General features: G+C 38.3%; 1 protein-coding gene across 2 annotated transcripts in view; it reads right to left on the reverse strand.

The window, feature by feature from the left end:
* Positions 1-494: 494 nt before the first annotated feature.
* The window catches only part of LOC120800797 (cyclin-dependent kinase 17), a 48,990-nt gene continuing 28,733 nt past the window's right edge, over positions 495-20,751 (reverse strand). For both annotated transcript variants that reach the window (XM_040147160.1, XM_040147169.1), the window contains 14 exons: positions 11,850-11,983; positions 8,237-8,362; positions 7,087-7,143; positions 6,867-6,981; positions 6,380-6,474; positions 5,841-5,903; positions 5,340-5,463; positions 4,968-5,088; positions 4,013-4,110; positions 3,782-3,887; positions 3,490-3,532; positions 1,899-1,989; positions 1,706-1,783; positions 495-1,024 (listed from right to left, as the gene is read on the reverse strand). In XM_040147160.1, the coding sequence (XP_040003094.1) occupies positions 984-1,024; positions 1,706-1,783; positions 1,899-1,989; positions 3,490-3,532; positions 3,782-3,887; positions 4,013-4,110; positions 4,968-5,088; positions 5,340-5,463; positions 5,841-5,903; positions 6,380-6,474; positions 6,867-6,981; positions 7,087-7,143; positions 8,237-8,362; positions 11,850-11,983 (1,292 nt within the window). In that variant the 3' untranslated portion in view covers positions 495-983. The remainder of the gene's footprint in view (positions 1,025-1,705; positions 1,784-1,898; positions 1,990-3,489; positions 3,533-3,781; positions 3,888-4,012; positions 4,111-4,967; positions 5,089-5,339; positions 5,464-5,840; positions 5,904-6,379; positions 6,475-6,866; positions 6,982-7,086; positions 7,144-8,236; positions 8,363-11,849; positions 11,984-20,751) is intronic.

Below are 20,751 nucleotides of genomic sequence, written 5' to 3' on the forward strand. Positions count from 1 at the left end.
CCTCAGGTTTGGTCCTGTTGTTGAGCTAGAATGGTTGAAAAGAACAAAAGAACCAAAAGTTGGTTTTATGTTCTCCCAGTTTCACTGGACTCTGTGGGTGCTTCTTAACCCTTAGCTTAAAATGGTTATCACAGTCCAATCACAGTCCTTCTTTCTGACCCTTAGTGTAACCCCCTGAGGGCAGCAGGACCTCTCAAAGAAGGGTCTGTTTGAAATGTTTCGGAAAAATGACGATGGAGAATCCAGAGGAAGCGTTTCTTTGCCAACCAAGACTATCTAGCTATCCAAGTCTTTCTAAACCTGATTTTTAGTCAAGGAAGCTCGAAGAGAAAAAAACATAAACTCCATACATATATATATATATATATATATATATATATATATATATATATATATATATATATATATATATATATATATATATCTTTATCCCCCTCTCTCTCTCTCTCATATATATATCAATATATATATATATATAGATATATATATGTATATTGATATAGATATAGATATACACGTTTATTTTAAAAAATCTGCGGAAACTGAAGCGTTCAGTCTCCAAGCACGACAAAAAGAACAACAACTTGGATCACAGCATCAACATCAACATCAGTGGAATTCTGAATAAAACGAAGCCAGAGAATCAGTCAGAAGAAAAACAAAATAGTAACCTTACTGACTGCTCAACTGTGCATGGAGTCTCGAGTACACATCATGTAAACACATGCACACACATTCAAACGCACACACACAGTGTGTTAAATACAGACAGTAGTAGTTTAGCAGCAAAAAATTAAATCCCGTGCCCGTAATAAATAAACACAGTCTTCAAATAGTTTCAACCCAGTCACTCTCGCATGTGTGTGCGTGTGTGTGTGCGCTATGGGGGGGTGGGTATCTCTCTGAAGAGAGGTGGGCCCATATGAGGGGTTTGGTGGGAAGTGATGATGAAGTTGGCCAGTCGACATCCTCTCCACTGAACATTAGAATAGCATGCTCTGCCTCCTGTTGATCTTGCCGTTGCCTGAAAGAAAAGGAAAGATTTGGAAAATACAATACTCACAATGCCTTTGCTTTATATTAACAATGCTATCTGTAGCCTTAATATATTGTTACTTTTTAGGGGGCCACTGATTTTGCACTTGAAACTCAGTTTACTTGTAATAAAGAATATGTCTCAGGCTAAGAAAACATTTGTATAACGTCCTCTGTCGTTCTTGAGAGATCTTTCCAGAGTTTGGAAAAATAAACCTGATGATGTCATCAGGGTTTCGTGGGGTTTGGCTTGAGTCTTCAAATGTTTTTACAGAGAGTCTGCATTACAAACTTGAGATGTCAGGGTTGCATGAAGTGGGCATCTGAGGGGCAAAGGAAGGGTCCAATTAAAGATGCTAATCAAGCTGCATCATGGGAAATGTAGGATTTAGTTATTTTTTGAGCTGGGACCCCACTAGAAACTAAAAGAGACCCTACTGCTTAAGATTTGACAATTCACTTACTAATTCTGTCTCTTGTGAGTCTCCAAACAATGCAAAAACTTTGGAAGTGCAAAACTAAATTGCTTGTGTACCCCTTTAACTACCATAATCAATTAAATTAATAGCTGAGAAGCCTGTCAGCCTCTATCAGTTTGTTTGCCTGCTTTCTTCAACTAATGATCTAACAAGGCGAAGTGCTGAAGCATCTGGATGGGTTCCCCACCCACCTGACTCTGGGTACGAGGAGTTCCTGTAGCCAGGGTCTTTCTGCAGCTGCACTTCTTTTAATGTGAATATTGATACACCTGTAACATAGAGGAGAGCTTCAGTCTACAGCAAATAGTAGGAAAGTAGAAAAAACACAGTAAGAAAGTCCAAGACAGCCAGACAGCAGCTTTATTATGCAGTGCGCGTGCTTACTCTCAGGCAGTGTCTGGACTCTCATTCCGAGCTGCCTAAAGTAGGAATGGTTCATCGCTTCATCAGCTGAAATCCTCTTCTTGGATTCGTACTGTGTAGACAGAAACAGGAAATATCAATGATCCAGTGATATTAGCAGATAATATTGTGGTGGGTTGTTGTGTCTGCAATCATGGAATTGGTCAGATAACACTGATAGTAATGTGCCTCCTGCTGTCTACAACTGGTACTGAAGGCAATAATTTCTCCAAAATAAAATCTGAGCAGCTACAGCTTTCTCTTTGTGACAGTGAAAGAAAGAAAGACAAAGAAATATGTTTCTCAGCTGGAAATTGATTACTAATTATTGTGGGAAACAGACAGTTACACTAGCAAAGTTTCATTTATTTTATGGATCTTTTACTAAATCAATCATTACATTTTCTTTTATTTGCTAGCATTTTTTGCCTTTGCCTTTTTTAGATACCCGGCCGTAGAGCGATGAGAGGAAAATATGTGACAGAGAAAATGGATTATAATGTTAGTGGACTGCACTTTTAAAAGTATTTGTTATTTTGTGATTATGTATCGCTCTCCTAATTTTCTTGTAGAAATAATTCATAAATTTAGCTTTGTCAAAAATACAACTTTAACATTCATGCCAGAAAAGCTTCCTAGACAAGATGGGAAATGTCATGCAACAAAGGTCATACAACAGCCAGATATGAAAAAGGGGTGATTCTGCAGTTCAAGGTCAGCACGTTAAACCATTAAAAATTGTGTTTTAGTTGTTTCAAACTTGTACTCTTTTTTCTATTCTGAATTTTTATGTATATGATGTGTTCGTTGTGCTTTGTGTTTTGTGTCTCACTGCCGCAAAACCAATAGCCCTTTGGGAACGAATAAAATGTTTTAATGGAACAGTATGAGATGTCATCTCATGATCTAAATGTGAACTCAGTCATGTGAACAGTGGAAAGTTTCACCTGTTTTGTCGGGCTTTAGGAATTTATCAGGCAATCAGAAACATTAATGCAGCATGTCTAATGAAAGTGAACAGTAAAAACACATAAAAAATATCAACAACCTTATTAGTAACGACTGCTGCCATTTTAACAATCATGTTTATTTTATTTTGTTTTATCATTTTCTTAAAACATATTTCATTAAAAGCAGCTAGCATTAGCAAGCCCATTAAATAAAAAGTGTATTATTCATAAAAGCTCACAATGAAAACACTAATACCACTAATAATTATAATAATTATTGTGATGATAATTGGATTATATGCTTATGCTGATTATTATGTTTTGAATTTGTAAATGAAGCAACATATTACTAGCACATAATACTTCTAAAACTAATAAAACCACTACAATATTTATATTAAAAAATTATCAATAATAATTATACATATGAAGAAAAAGGGGTGCCGTTTCCATAAATAGCCATTTATTATCATGTATTTTCATTTAGTTATTAGTTAAACTTAACAGTGCTTCAAACTAAGAAAATAAAAACAAAAAAGAGGATATACAAACATCAGGTGTAAAATTAGCTAGATAAATTTGTTCAGAGCAGTCCGGGTAATATAAAGGAAGTAAACACTCACTCTGAGGAAAGCCAGCAGCAGCTCGATGCCTTCGCTGTCGAGCCTAGAGGAGACAAGAGGAAGAGCAACAGGTTACTGTCTGCCTGCAGCAGAGGCTGATGGGAATACGGGTCCTCATGGGAGGAAGGAAGTCAACAGCCATCTCTGAAATGTTCCACAGGATTTCCTGCCAGTGGTACACACACACACCATTACTGTATACATGTGTAAAAAAAACCCAAAAACAAACACAAATGTACACACAAGAATGTAAGGCCCCCACCCACACACATATACACACATAACAGAGTACCTTGGAGTGTGGTTGATTAACGGCTGTGGTTTATATTTGGGGAAGTTGTAGGATTTAAACTCTTCGCTGGAGGAGATTCCTGGCCAGTTCTCCTCTGTGGGCGTGCCTAAAGTAACATCATCACAGCAAACCAGACATACAGTATGTTTACACATTCAGCCAAACAGGTAATACGGTATGGTGAAACATTGGGGTTGCCATGGTGATATGGTCTGGCACTGAGTCACTCACCCAGTAACCTGAAGATGAGGTGGAGCTCGTCCTCCACGGTGGAGCCAGGGAATAGCGGCCGACCTGCAGCCATCTCATAGAATATACAACCAACCCCCCTGCAGACACACAAAGTCAGAATATTTCATCAATTTTTTTTGACTATAAGGTTAATTTCTTTGTCTATAAAGTATCCAATACAAACACGGATTGCCTCAAAAGTTACCACTGCCTGTTTTGTCTGATTTAAAGTAAAAAAAACAAAGGTATTCAATATACAATAATATTACATGAAACAGAAAAGCAACTATTTTTTACATATGAGAAGCTGTAACTCACAAATGTTTGGTGTTTTTACTTGAATGTTGATTTAAGTTATTAAAAAAATTCCACTGATGACAGTTTTGTTGCTCAACTCATCAATTAATGGACTAGTCATATCTGTACTGTACAGTATTGTTAATAAAAGCTGACTTTATTTTTTGGCCTCTTGGGGGAAGCGGAACAACTGGAGAAAGATGGGTGGACAAATCTTAGTCCAATATTTACTCTTTGTTTTCCTGTGTTGGCATCAACCAGCTACTCAGGGAAATATGTCCTTTTAGTTGCTACTAAAATCTACCACTATGTTAACCAGTTAGCTAGTCGCTAGCTTTGTGTGTATGTCGCTAATTGTTGGGCTGGTAGTGCGCAGTGGGTGCAGCATGCTGCAGCTGGACACAAGGCTGATGAGAACTGTGAGAGTTAATCAAAACAGCTTTTTTTGCAGGCTGAAACCAAAAACACTGAAATAAAGATGCTAAAACACTCTCTACAGCTGAGGGGAACTGCAGTCAGGTGATAATTCTGTGTGGGTTTGTAAATACAAGTGACACCTTTTACATCACACATAGTAATTTGGTGAAATGTTAATGTAAAAATATCCACAGGTGCAGCTTTAAAAACTATTCATAACAGGGTTGTTTGAGGCTCGTACCACATGTCAATCTGTGTTGAATACTCAGAGGATCCCAGCAGAACATCAGGAGGCCGGTACCAAAGAGTCACCACCTCGTTGGAGTAGGTTTTAGTTGGGACAGACTTGGCCCTCGCCAGACCTGCCAACCCACCACAGACATAAAAACCGATAGGATTCTTACACAGGAAAGTTGCATTATATTTGTAAAAAGGAAATAAAATAAAATAGATATTGTGCTACAGGAAATACAGAGAATAATCAAAAGCATTTTCATATAATTTTCAAGTTTTCCTTCAAAAACATTTACTCCAAGGACAACAGGAATGCTCCTGCTCTTCCACTCATTATTGCACTAAAGAAGATATAAGCCGCTGCTGGGGGCCTTCTCACCAAAATCAGCCAGTTTGAGTTCTCCTCTCTCATTGATAAGGAGATTCTGGGGCTTCAGGTCCCTGTGGAGAACTTTTCTCTTATGACAATACGACAGCCCTCGCAATATCTGAAACAGGAAGATCTGAAAAGACATTAGGAATACAACTGATGTTATTATTATGCTATATCACGTGCAAAAACACCATCCCATACACATTTTTTTATTCTTCTTCATTGGTGTAATTTCCCTAATTTTCCCCAGCTCTTCAGATAGGATGGAAATGCAAACAGAAATATGCAAATGAGTACTTTACTCCCCGAGTTAGGTTCCTGGAACAATTTGGTCAAAAGGCCATTGACTAGTGCAACTTATGGTTTAGTCCTGCCAAAATACTATACAGTCTCATTTCATAACAATGACATATTGAACAAGTGCACAAAGGGTTGAGAAGAATGTTTGTTTTTTCCACAGAAAGAGAAAATGAAAAAAATCAGTTATAGATGTAGGGGTGGCGTCACCTTCACATTGTGCATGCTCATTATGTTTCCACAGTCATCCATATACTGCTTCAAATCCTTATCCTACAGGAAGAGAAGACTCTATCAGACAAACAGTAGATACAAAGACACCTAGACAACATTTCTACATTCTTTTCAAGTTTTACAGTTCATATTTTTCATATACTTTACACCTTATCTTTCTGACTCATCAGTCTTCTGTTTTACACATCCTACTGATGCAGCAAATGTTTCTTCATAAAGCAGAAGTCTATGTTACTGTTTTCTGATCCTTTCCTTCATTGCCTTCCTGTTTTATGTCATTATAGATCATTTCCCAGTGCTTTCATCTATACAGTATGTTATGAAGATATTTACTCTTTTGTTGTTCCTGAATATGTAAAATAATGGAAACTATAATAATGGAAACCTGGCATTGTTCTTATACAATTTTGCAAAACAGAACAACTCCTTTATATTAACTCTAGAAGCATTTTGTCCGTGAAGCTCTCAAGAAAGACCATCGCATACTGAGAACATAGGGAAACAGTGAGCCTTACCAGGTATTCAAAGACAAGCGTGAGGCTCTTGTCAGTGTGAACAATGTCGTGTAGTGTCACAATGTTGGCATGTTTGAGGTCCTTCAGTAATGACACTACAAAGATAGAAACAGATGTTTGCACACAGAGAAACACACACTTTTTACACTTTTTAATGACAAATACCCCATAACTTGACTCCAATTCAAAAAAATAAATTTAACAGACAAATGTTATAAAAATACATTTTTTTTGGTAATGAATGTTTTGAATGTTCCTTTAACCTCCATTATATTATGTTTTTTGTCATTTGGTTGAACTGTTTTTTTTACTTGTGAATTCGAAAGTGGGACAGGATACAGTTCAACCTCCAGTCTGTGATCATTATAAAAAATTATCAACCACTAATATGACAAAAGTTTTATTTCCATAAGAATGTATCATGGAACTTATGAACCCCAGTTTTGTTGGTAAAAGGTGAAAAGTCTAGAAGACAAAAGCTAATTACCTTCTCTAATAGCAGTGCATGGTGCTCCCTCCTCGTGTTCCAACCTGATCTCCTTCAATGCCACCAAGTTGTCTGTAAGCTTACTGCGTCCTTTGAATACTGTGGCGTAGGTTCCCTAATAGCAATACACAATGCTGGCTCAATATTACTGACTTAAGGAAGGTTATGAAGCACATTTTTTGTTACTGGTGCGTCAGATGGGATTTTAGGCCCTCCTCACCTCTCCCAGCTTGTCAAGCTTAATGTACGTCTCCAACTTCCCAAAACCAATCTCCGACTGAAGTAAAGGCAGAGAAAGGTCAGGATTAAGCATAAATTACATTATTAATTACTAATGAGACAGGTCTATAAGTCTATACCTTTTTTGGTTTCAGGAGTCAACAGAGTCTGTGGTTTTACTGCTCTTGCAACATCACAGTGAAGTTTATTTCAACAGACTTACAGAATTATTTTTTCATTCAGGAACTGAAGTTGTCCCAAACCTTTAGATAACTCTTCATATAAACTCGAAACATAACCCAGCTGTTGGCCACAATGCAAATAAATATAGGCTAAAACAGAACTTGAGCTGTAGCCCACATCGTAACTCATTGAATCCATAGAAACATTATACTTCCTGCTCCCCAAATCATCATGTGAACTTTAACTGCACAACTTAGAGCATGATTATTCCCCAAACAGGGGAACAAGACAAAGAATAATAATAGGTGTGACAAATTCCGTTAATACTAACTTTTTTCATGTTGAGGTATCAATATTTCCTTGACACACTAAGGCTCAGAATGTCCCATCAACATGGGTTTTATGAACATTGTCTGAAAGGGGCCCCCACACTCTCTAAAGCAGCTGCTAGAAATATCTGCAGCTGAAGAAAGAAATGCTAAATAAATAATCAGTAGCTACTTTTTTTTTAAAAAGTTAAAAAGTTTGTAGTTTCATTTGATCCTTTAGAAACTGCCAGAAACTGTGTCCATTTTGCACGAATAGCGTTTTAAAGCTTCAGTGCCATTGTTTGCAAACTTCAAATCTACATAAACCTTCTTGTCATCGGCAGTCTGCAACAAAGCTGCATAATCAGACCACATTTTAGGATTATAATCTATTTGATGGGCTAAAGGAGGGAGATGATTTCTTGTGACTCCAGAATAACCCGCCTAGACTTACACTTGGCCAGTTGCCACGGTAACCGGTGCGGACGGAGTCTGGTAGTAGAACTGCGAGCCCCACAAAGCAATAAAGGTGGAACACACAGATGGACAGAAAAAAAAACACACACACACACACACACACACACACACACACACACACACACACACACACACACACACACACACACACACACACACACACACACACACACACACACTGACCAGCGAAGCTCGGCGGGAGCGTCGGCTGAGCGGCTGGTCGAAGGGAGGGCTGCTGAGCTGCAGCTTCTCCAGGTAACCATCAGGAATTCGGATGTCAGCTGGCAGTGACAGACGCTTGTTGAGGTCCTACAACACATACATGGTAAAAAAAAATCAGTTTAGGATTCAGCTTTTAGTTTGAGATTCCTGTAGTGGATCTGGAGTTTCTTTGGGTAAGGAGATTTTTTTGGGTCTTTATTTAGAGCCAAACATCTCTATCGCAAAATGAAATTCTTGCCACTCATACTTATTAAACTTTAATATACATCGTAAGTTAACAACACAAGCTAATTGTTGTGGGCCACACTGCTACATACCTCATTTTCTATATGTAGTGCAGGGCCTGTTTCAGCGGCAAGAAGCAGAGGATGATGGAGTACAACCCATACACACATACATTCACATATGGTGTTCAAATAACTTGCTCTGGTCTCTAGCTACTCCCACAGAGAGAAGAGAGAGGTCAGGTCAATCACCATCTTATGAAGGGTAAAAATAAGAGAAGGCGTGTCGAAGTGTGACTGCAGCAAAACCTTTATAAGCGCAAATCAGATTGTGAATGTGAAAACACACGTCAGCAAACAGACATTGAGACAACCAGGTGAGAATATAAACAAAACATACATATGTTTATTAATGTCATTCCTTACTCACACTGCAGGCTGTCACTGTCAGTATTACTGGGCTCATATCTTATTGCTGTGAATAGCTGGTAATATCTATTGTAGGATCAAAATAAGACCACAACTGATAGTGATGAACTTACATAATGCTGAAAGTTGTGGGAAAAACAAGGTCGAGTGGAGTAAAAATATAGCCAGAGAAGATGTCACATCTGTTTGGTTATCACATGTGCTTTTAAGTTTGGTCTCTCAACAAATACCATCAACTCATCCTCTTTCATTTCATTAATGTAGTTCTTTCTCCTCTATGGCAATGCTGCTCAGAGAAGAAGCATTATGGCAATTGAGAGTTCAAATAAAAGCTCTGATAGGCTGAGCATATCGCTATCCAGAAGAAGTATTATATAATGCAACTCTTTGGCCTTTTTTTTTCTCTCATTTACTGTCATTCTACAACAGATTTTGTCTGTCCTCTTGGCATTTCATCTATTTTTATTGCATTTCCTTTATATTATTCCTCAGCTTGTAAAGCATTTTTCAAACTGGTTTAAAAAAACTGTTGCATGTGTAAAAACTTGCATATAGTGCTCAAAGAATCAAATCATTAATTAGTCAATCAACAAGAAACTCATCTGTGAGTCACTTATAAATAAAGAATTTCATACATTCTCTGGGTCCAGCTTCTCAAATGTGAAGATCTGCTGCTTTTCTCCATTTTATATCATTAAAATGTTATATCCCAGGGTTTTGGACTGTTGATCAGACAAAACAAGCAGTCTGAAGATTTTGGGATCTGGGGACGTGTGATGGGCATTGTTAACTCTTTAGTCTGACATTTTTAAACAACTAATCAGTTAATCGAATAAATCATTGACGTAATAATCAAAAATGAAAAATATTCATTAGTTGCAGCCAAACTTGCATACTTTTATTTACATACAGGCACTGCAGGGTCATAGTAAAACCTGTGTTAACTTCACGTAATTTTAAAAAAAGCTCATCCGCATTCAGTTACTCAATAATTTTATAAGGTTACACAATATACCTCAAATATGAATGAACTAGCTCAAATTTAAAAAATGAAAGTAACTGAAAGTAAGCAGAATACATCACTACGTTTGGTTAATGCTTTCAATTGTATCTCTAATTAGCATTTTCACGTTTGTAATTTCGATGCTTGAAAAAAAAGGTATTTTTCCAGTCTTCCCCATTAGGAATATGAATGTTTTTCTATACAACCCTTTTTACATTTAACAAAAAAAAAATTCTATAATGTTAAATGCTGTCTACAGACAAGCAGCAAGACAAGAATGTTCCTAAATAAAAGCCACACTACTTAAAGCCACGTTTAAATTTGGAACTATCTAAGTACATAATAAGCAAATAAGACTACAAGCCTTACCAGGCATAGGGAAGAAAATTGATTGTACAGTATTAAAGTTGCAGGTACACTATATATCAAGCCATAGCCAATAGATTTCTTACTTGGCCAAAAAAAGGACATTTTACATTTCTAAAACTATATACCAGATACTGCATATAATACTGATGAAATGGAAACAACTTCAACTCAACAACTGTAACACTGAGAACTGGCTGAGGGATGTCTTGGACTTGGAAAGGGACGTAACAGCCCCCCAAGACTTCAATAATAGAGTTGATGGTCCCTGGAAGCTTCTACTTAGAAAACAGTCTTAAACTCTGTATTGGTCACCCTAAATTTGTAATAAAATGCAAAATTGATGAATTTTTGTTTTGTTTTGTTAAATGATTATAAGTTTGAGTGAGTGTTTGTGATTGTGTTTCTTTCTTTTTTTTGGTTGATTGGCCCCTTAAAGTGAAAAAGAAAGTTTTAATTCCAGATTTTGAGAGGACAAACCAGGAGTGTGGAGTAAGTGCACAAGTGAAAGGCTGTTCGTCTTTTAATGAGTCAGTAAGTAAGAATACAATGTGCTCTGTATGTCCTTACTGACACAGTACAGCTTTGTAAAACCTAAAGAAACCTAACACCTCTAGCAGCATCAAAAGGAACCACAAGAAGAGCAGTGCACTTGCGCTCATGTAACCACACCACATCCTTAAGTTCATCCTGTTTCGTGCATCTACAAATGAGATAGACGAGCGAAAAATAAGTCAGCATTTGTGTGTGTGTGTGTGACACAACATAACTAAAGGATGCTGTCAAGGTGGGTTTTATTATGTACATTCCTCTTCCAGCAGAGGGCAGAAGGCCTTCAGGTTGAGACGCTCAAACCATTCAGCATAAAACACTCCCATTTTTATTGGGTAAACCAACATAAAAGTCGACATTTAGTATCATTTTATTTGCACAACCAACTTTTCCGGTTAATATAATCACTAGTTTGAAACAATAGAAATCTGAGAAATTACTGGTGGCTCGGAGCAAAAATGTCTTGTAAAATTCCTACAAAAATGACTCTGAAAGTAGAAACTACCTTGCAAAAACAGTTCTGAACAGCTTTTGGTTAGAAAAGAGGTTTGTGCAGCCAGAAAATATGAAAAAACCATGGAAATGACAATCTGAAGGGGGTGGAGTTTTTCATTTAAAGAGGGCAGAAAAGGCTCTGGAAAAATAAAAGAGAATTTCTAGTTTAATTTGAAATTGTATTAAAGTAGGACTGATGTACTGATGCCAAGAAGGTTTTTAAACAGCAATGTGATTTTGAAAGGTATAACTCAATTAAATACATCCTATAAAGGGGGAACAAAGGAGACTCCTATCCCAGCATACTCTTAAGCAGTGCTGAATCAGTCACCATGTAGAAAATCACTGTGGTTACAGCACAGACGATTACACTGCATCTTTTTACCAGACTCTGCTTGGTCCTTAGGGAGCAGGACTGCTATCAGTGTCATGATGCCCAGACATCGAGAGCCCATTAGGAGATGAACAATCCTCTCCCCTGTATGTGTGTGTACAAGCATCTTACCTCCATGGAGATCCGTCGGTGTACTCGGTTCCTCAGACAGACGCCGGTTGGAGACTGAACCTCGTCTGATGATGTTCCCGATGCCTGGTCGCTCTCACCGTCTGATCCCATCTTCAAGTTCTCATGTACAATGTCTGACAGGAAAAAAAAAAAAAATCTAAGTTAGATTGATATTACTGTAACACTACTATATAATAATTTCCTGAATAGTTTACAACACACTATAATAGAGTGGTAAAAAGAAATAAGGACATTTGAAGTGTCTATTAATGAACTATATTTGTCCACAATTATTACATTGCCTATGAAAACATTTTTTATATTACAAGAGTGCTTTATTATATTGTCTTTCATTTTCTGTTTATACAATTTGATTTATACAACTCCAATTTTGCGGGCACACAGAAGGGTTGTACATTAACAATTACATTGTAATGTGTTATAAACCATTTATTGAATGTTTATATACCATTTATACATGCAAATAGGGGGACATAAAATGAAGTGTTGCTGATACTGCACTTATGGTAGCACTAATAAGGGCCGCAACTACTGATTTCTTTCATTATTGATTAATCTGTTGATTATTTCTCAGATAAATCCATGAATTGTTTGATCTATAAAATAGTGTAAAAAAATCTAAATCAAAATTTCTCAAAGCCTAAGGTGCTGTCCAAAGTCTGGTTATTTTGTCCAACTAACAGTCTATACCAAAACAATTACAATTTACAACAATATGAAACAGAGAAAACATGACATTTTGTTTGATAAATGACTTAAATTACTAACTGTTGTAGTACTAGAATTGATCAACAAATATATTGGTTAACCTTGGGAAGTCGAAGCTGAAATGATTTTTAGATATTGCCCCAGCGAGGGCAAAGAGCCAATGCAAGTGGATCGCACATATCAGAGCAAAAATATAGAGTGAAACTTGAATAGACCTTTTTCCACAGTAGACATTTGACTTGTCAAACACAGATGTAACTAATAACTTTAACTCCTGGAGCGGAGCCACCAATAATGCTGTAAGTTCCACCTGTGCTCTTCCTGCCATGAAAACTGAAAATGTCTGCTGTGAAAAAGCTGATTCATTTGGGAGCGATAAAGAAACAAAAGCACTCTAGGTCTGCAAGGCTGTCAAGAATCAGGTTAGCAAGATGTATTCATAGAGCAAGAAGACATTTTAATTACAAGATGGATGTAAAACTGTTAAACCAGGGCTGTAAAACACACACACACACACACACACACACACACACACACACACACACACACACACACACACACACACACACACACACACACACACACACACACACACACACAGAGAGACAAAACCACCACCAACACCACCACCACAACTTTCCTACAATTATCTTCCTTCCTTTCTCATTCCTTTCTCTTCTACTTATTTCCTCTCTTCATTCACACACAAACACACATACACAGACAGTTAGCTGTGTATTGAGTGTGTATTGATGTATTGACTAGCCATGGCTGAGCAGTTCTGTCATCAGCGTGTCAACGCTTCCAGACATGCAGTCTGTCATCAAATGCGGAGGCACAGAGCGGGAAACGAGAGGAGAAAGAAATCTTTGTAAGCTTTCTTCTGATGGAGATTAACTTTGTACAATTATTTCAAACATGATAATCCTCTAAATATTACACCAAAGATGATTATTTGTCATAATAAGATTATAGAAAACAATTATGCAGATTTACACCCTATTAAAGCTATCTTATTCTATTCATGCACCTTTTTGACACACTTCACTTCATAATGTGTTACTTCATTACTCTGTGGTGCAGCCAAAACCCAAAGGCACACTTTGCCGCTGAATGACCTGTCTGTGGTCATCTGGTTGAAAACCAAAGTCTCCCCAGACTATAGCAAATGCCGATACACTTTTAGAAACTAAAATGTTTTCAGGGTTTTCCTCTGGAGCTGTTCCGATCTTTTGAAATTTACACGTCGGGTTTTTCTCAGATGGTTGGTGCGAGTTTCTCTGCTGCTTCTCCATCTGAACTTTTGGTCAATTTGGAAGAGCTCGACATACTATAGCAGGTTTTTTAGTGGAATAGAAAACAAAGCACTTCAGTGCAAACTACTTATGGGGAGGGGGGGGAGAAAATGTGTGAGAGGTTTTTGTTGAAAGGGAAGAGAAAGGCATGGCATAGGAGAAGGTGAGGGGGGTACAACGAATTAATTAAAAAAAGAGGAAGAAAAGAGGGAGGAACGGGAAATTTTTGCATGGTTTCCATATGGAGAGGGTGATGGATGACTTCTCTTCTTTCCTATCATCTCACTGCTCCACATCCCTCCTGAACCCTACTATTCTCAAAAATCTTCCTAAATTCTTCATCTGTTTTTCCCGCTTTTGCCTCTACACTTTCATCCATCTCCTGTTTCTTCCCCAGGGGGCCCTATTTATCGACTGTGAATACACACAGTTTTTCTATACACACCCTCATTTCTATGCAAACAACAAACGCACAACTGAAGTGGTACTGTTTCCAAGGTTTATTCTTTGTAGTGCAATAGGCCTTTACCACAGCAGACATTTTGACCTGTTGCAGTATGAAAAGCACAGGTGTTACTAATAAAATTAACGATGACTGCTCTGTTCAAGTGTCCCAGTAAGCCATGATAGTGTGACTGTGTGACAGCATACACAATACCAGGACCCTGACACTGAAGCAGCTAAGTGAAATTATTTTTTTTTACCCCTCCCCATCATGTATCAACGAGAATGTTTAAAACAGGCAAGATGTTCCTTGTGTAAAGTTTCAATAATGTGTGTCTTATTTGTATGGGCAATTCCAAAGAACAAATTTAGAAATTTTTCTATGCCTGCTTTGAAAAAGAGTCCTCAGGAGATTAAAATCTTAGTATGACTTCTTCCATAAAATTCTTCCCTATAACTGTCACACATTCTTCCTCCTAACCCAGTTACTTTCTCTCTATAAACACCTCGCAAATAACTTCTTGCCCCACTTTCCTTCTTATCGCCACTCTGAAAACTTAAAAATTGATCTCTTCACTTTTTCTGTCACTTCTCTGTCTCTAATTTACATTTCTTGCCTCACTTCAAAAACCTCACCACCCTTTTCCACTTCCCACTTGTCGACATGTTTATCATTTTCTCCAGTCGTTTTCTCTTTTGCAACGTTTTCATAGGCAGTGGCCCATCTGACTCCCTCTCTGCTTCAACACATTCCTCCACTACCTGCGCTTTTCTAACTTGTGCGCCTCTTCTCCAAAGCCTCCAAATGATCTCATCTGTCCTACTTTCTTTTCAACATTCTTTTTTTTTAAATATTTCTCCATTATATCCTGTTATTATATATCTCTGCTATTATCTATACCCTCATCCTGTTCAAAACTCCCCAAAATTTTTTCTCTGACAGTATTTTCACTTTCACTGATAATTCCTTAATTTCCCAACAGCCAAACCAGTGTCTTTCTCTTCAAAAAACCCAAAAACCAATTGCTAATCTTCCTTCTTCATTATTTCCTTTTGCTTTTATGCCTCTCTTATCGTGTCTTGCCTCTCCTCTTCCTCTCAGGGTTCTTCTTGGTGCTTCTTAGAGAAACACAAATCAGGAACGCTTTGGTGGAATTTAATTACATCTGGCACAAATGTCCACTTGGACTCAAGGCTGAACTGATTAGAATATGGTGGTCAAAGGTCAAGGTCACTGTGACCTCACAAAACAAGTTTTTAACAATATCTCAAGAATTCATAGGCTAATTATGAAAAAAATACACTTAATACCTTTTAGTAAAATTCATTCAAAGTCTTCAGTACATATATTATATGAGTTTGGACAGACATGGATGTAAACTGCGACGTGACTGGTTGGCGGGGTTATCCAACTGCATTACGGTAATTATAGTTTTTATTACTGACTCTCTCATGCTGTGTTGACTATTTTGTTCAACATTTTGAAACTTAGAACTTTGTTACAGTAAAAACATTAATTATTCACTTATTTATGTATTTATTTTTACTGTTTTAGGGTTAGTGTTGGGGATTGGGGGTAGGGTTAGCTAAGTCAATTTTATTTACCCAACATTTCCGCATGAGCAAGCGCTTGGAGACTGTGGAAAGCAAAAATTCCCTTTTCAAAGGTAGAAACCTTGAGCAGAACCGAGCTCTGGGTCGGCCGGTTGAGTTTAGAAAGAGTACGACAGTGAGAGAGTGAGAGAGAGAGTAAGAGAAGGACAGAGAGAGAGAGAGGGAGGGAGATGAGGGCAGGAAGAAAGAGAACATATGGGTTAGGAGTACTGTTAGGGGTTAGGGCTGATATTACTTTGAAAGGTCAGAGGAAGGTTGGGTTCCCCCAGTTCTTTTAAAAAGCTGGACGTATCAGTTCGTTATAGATTTCTTCTTTGGTTTTCTCTGAACCTCCTTCATCTGATTTTCCAGATTTATTCATCTCCCCATCAGTCTATCCCTACATTTTGCTTTCTCTTCTTCCTTGTTGTTCACAGCCTGCTTGGTGATCCTGAGAGACTCCAGGAGGCAGGATATTTCCTTATGCCACTGGAGCCTTTCATTGCTCAGGTCTTCCTGGGCCTGGATCAACGCTGCCCTAAGGCTGGAGGTTGCCAGCTTCTGTTCAGCCAGGACCTGTCCTCCATCCACTTGAATCATGTCTTTTCCAGGTAATTTTTGACCTCTATTTTAGCTTTCATAGCTTCCTCTAGTTTTCATATTTTCATGGCAGCATCCCATTCCATATTCACCCCTTTGGACAGGTCAACAATAAAGCCCACCTTCTTCTCGTTTGCCTCAGTTAGTTGATTTCTCAACTGCTCTGCCTCCTTGATCAAGGCAAATATTTCTTTTACCATCATGTTTATCTTCTACTCCTTCTCACCCATGAGTCAATTTAGCTCTAGCTCAGATATTTGAAGGAGGGACTGTTTGGTCATATCCATATCCATATCCATATCTTTGTTGGGTCTGATGTCTACTTCAGAGTTGAGTTGACGAGTCAAAGAGATCTTTTTAGGCCGAGCCCTCTGTTTCTTGCCCTTCTTCTTTTCCCTCTCTGCTCTTTCAATAGATTATTTTCTGGCAGTCCTGTCCCTTTCACTAACAAGTATCTGGAGACTTGTCTTCTATGTTGAGGACTTCACCTTTCTTGTTCTGGGAACACAGGATGAGTTTGTTGCTTTGTGGTTTATCGTTGTTTATGTCACTTATGTCCGTACTGAGAAGATTGTGTTCATCTTACTCACTGTGTGAATTAATCTGAAATAATTCTGGTGTATGTCAAGTGGTGACCAGGTTTTATATGCAAAGGTTCCATCAGAGATCAAAGGCAGAGTTATAATGATGTCAGAGGTTAAAGGCAATAATGATGTCACATATTCAAGGAAGTAATGATGTCAAAGATTCTATTTTATTATCATTTATTTACGAATTCATAAATTTATTTGTGTGCTAAAAAGAATTAACTGTGTTTTTCATACACACTGATGAAAATGGCAATGATGGATTAATGATAAATACAAAAGACACTCACCCTGTTATTATACATTTTAAATAGATTTTGTGCTTTAGATAGATTCATTGTAACATGCATAAATCGGAAATAGTTATAGGGATTAGAACTATGGCAATGGTTTTATTTTTTCAGATCACCTGAACCTAAATTTGCAATTGTGGTGTACTGGAAGTGTTCCGAGTATCCCTTTGACGGACAGTAAAGTGAAAGTCTTGCATACTCTCTGGAGAGGAATGATTTCACGACTACACTCTTCACCCGGCAACATATATGCAGGCCAACACAGTCCTGCAGTCAAGATTATAATGTTCAGCTTTTGCTGAAACTGATTTAGAGAGTTGTTGATTCAACTGTATGATTATTTTGGAAGTTGCAGTTTATGGTGCTTTTCAATTCTACTGCCTTATATCAAGATATGTGTCAGTTCTTTCGCCCACCCCATTTATATGTTTAAGAGTTGGCTACATCTTGTATTTTTATGTTCTCAAGAAACCAAACTGACTTTCACTCCTGAGGTAACAGCTGCTTCACGCTGTACCTGGCAAGTGTATTTATGTGTAGTAGCCTGCTACATTTTGTTTACATTTTGATATGCATTTCAGTTTACAAATACACAGTATATTTCAAAATGTTGGCCGGTGAAGTTATCGCTGGTGTGTAATAACCTTTGCATTAATATGCAAAAATTTAGAGTTTGGTAAGCTATTCTGCTCTGTTTTGAGTAGTCAATGAACCTATCAGGTCCTACCTCAAAATTTTTATTATCCAATCACTGTCAATTAAAAATGAGTATAATAACCCAACTTTTGTACATGCACACATACAGTGTTGGTATGGGGTTGTTCAATGCAACTCACATCTTGGACAGAGCATTTGAAAAAACTAGTTCCTAACAGCTTTCCAAGGAGTTTCCAAGGAATAGTGTGTATTTTCCTTGATGATTTCAAATGAGAGGAATGGCTGACAGCTGTCGACAAATCAGGACTACCGGGCAAATTCAAAACTTGGATATACCAGTCTTGCATCCTACCCAGGATCTTTCGACCACTGCTGGTATATGAATTCCTGCCGTCCAATGCAGAGGGGTTTGAGAGGATGATAAGCTGTCACCTCCATAGGTGGTTGGGATTGCCAAGAAGTCTGAGCAGCAGCACCCCCTATGGCAACAAGAACAAGCTTAAACTCCGTATCAATAGCCTCACTAAAGGAGTTTAGGGTCACCTGAGCGAGGGAGGTGCTTCAATACAGGGAATCCAGTGACCCCAAGGTCTCCCAGACTGGCATTGAGGTGAGGACTGGAAGGAAATGTAGAGCACAGGAAGCAGTGGACCAGGCAGAATCCCATCTGCATCACAGAGTGCTAGTGGGATCAGTGGCTGTGGGCAGAGCAGGCTTAGGCAGCATTCCAACAATCCACTACAACAAAACCAAGGGCAAAGAGAGGCGGGACTTTGTCCAAAATGAAGTTATAGCTGGGGTCGAGGAACTACGTGCAAGCCAGGTGGTGGTGGGGATGCAGCAGCAGGGTGCAGGGATCAGGAGAACATCCAAATCCCCAACCAAAGGCCCAAACAGGCCTCCTTGGAACAGCACATGACTGGCAAATGAGGGTGGATCTAGGAAAGACACTCAAGTTCCCTGAAGACATCATGGAAACCTCCCTTAGAACAGACATCATTGATATTATAAACATCAAAGCAGGTGGTCATGCTGGATCTTACAGTGTCCTGGGAGGAGAGGATGGAGGAGGCCAGGAGGAGGAAAAAGGAGAAATATGTGGAACTGGTGAAGGAGTGCTGCAAAAGGGGATAGAGAGCATGGTGCATGTCCATTGAAGTGGGGGCCACGGGCTTTGCAGGAAGCAAAGCATACAGCCTCCTGGGCATCACTGGCATGCAGAAAAGAAAAGCCATCAGCAGAGCTTCACAGGCAGCAGAGAAAGCCTCAATTTGGCTGTGGATCAGGAGAGACAAGCTGTGGACTAACACCTGTTGGACACAGGCTGGGAACTGATCACTCCCAGTTGGGTCGCCTGGGTAAGGCTGTCTGAAATTGAAAGACCCAGAACACCCCAAGTACTATCACTGATGATGTGTCCAAGTGCATCATTAGATGTACCCAACAACCAGTGGGTGGGCTACATAAGTATCCACTGTATTCCTGTTTTTGTGCTACTGAGGCACTCGCTATACCCATTGTTTGCAGGATTTTTAAGGTGAATCCTGTTTACATCAAGCCCATTTGAGGTTCAGCATATCTTATCATTACAAATGCAGCAAGAGCACTGAAACATATGTAACATGTACTAACGGGCAACATCTCACTTATAGCCGCTGACTTGTCAGATCATTTGCTGACTTCAATAAATTTGGTTCTGTATTTATTTGTGTGTGTTTTTTCTGTGTTTTTATGTCTCCGTGCTGGCAATGGGTGTATGACAAATTTTCAGACAAATTTCTAATAGGATAAAAAGATAAAGTGATGACATTTTCTATCCAAAAAGTCAAAGGTCAACTTCACTGGGACATCATAATGTTCTGCAAAAACACATTTCTGGCCATTATTTAATTTTATTTAACCTCAGGAACAGAGAGGGAGATTGTGACCGTATTTCCTGCAAATAAAACCAAATCATAAAACCAAAATCCAAAAAACTTCACAGTCAACACGTGCAGCGTTCCTTCAGTCCTCAACAATACACACACAAAGTTTGAACTCAATTGGATGCGCAGTTGTTGAGAAAATTGAAATACAGACAGAATGATTGCTCCATTTAGAGTTACATAATGAACATAATATCATTGCTAACAGAAACCCTGAATAGCAAAACTTCTAACATTGACTCAAACAGATTGTTTACGCAGATGCTGGTTATTGCTGGCAAGCCATGTGGAAAAGTATCAGTGACACAATGTTTAACAGTGTTTGTCAAACCTTTAAGCCAGCATCTGTCTGGTACAGTGAAGTGTATGTTATTATTCAGGCAGTGAAATTAATAATGAATCTGAAATGAATGTCTATATTCATCAATAACAGTAAATTAAACTGTCAGCTTTCATCAACAAATACAGTAACAATCTGAAAATGATTAATAACAAGAGTGTCTACAGCCATGCTAACAACTGATGTTTAGAAGGTTTAATAATTACCACATTCACCATCTTAGTTTAGCCTGTTATAGCATGCTAGCATTGTTAATTAGCACTAACTTCTCTCAAAGCATCTAGCAGGTGTCGAGATATTTCACTGGATACATGAAAATCTGATCCCATGGTGGCGCTAGAGGAAAAGTCAGAGGATCACCAAAGTCATAAAGATTCAGCATATGAGAACCTTGAAATTTCCTGTACAACATTTCATGGCAAATCCATGCATTAGTTGT

This window comes from Xiphias gladius, chromosome 2 (genome assembly GCF_016859285.1).
Source record: "Xiphias gladius isolate SHS-SW01 ecotype Sanya breed wild chromosome 2, ASM1685928v1, whole genome shotgun sequence".
NCBI classification, from domain to species: Eukaryota; Metazoa; Chordata; class Actinopteri; order Istiophoriformes; family Xiphiidae; genus Xiphias; species Xiphias gladius.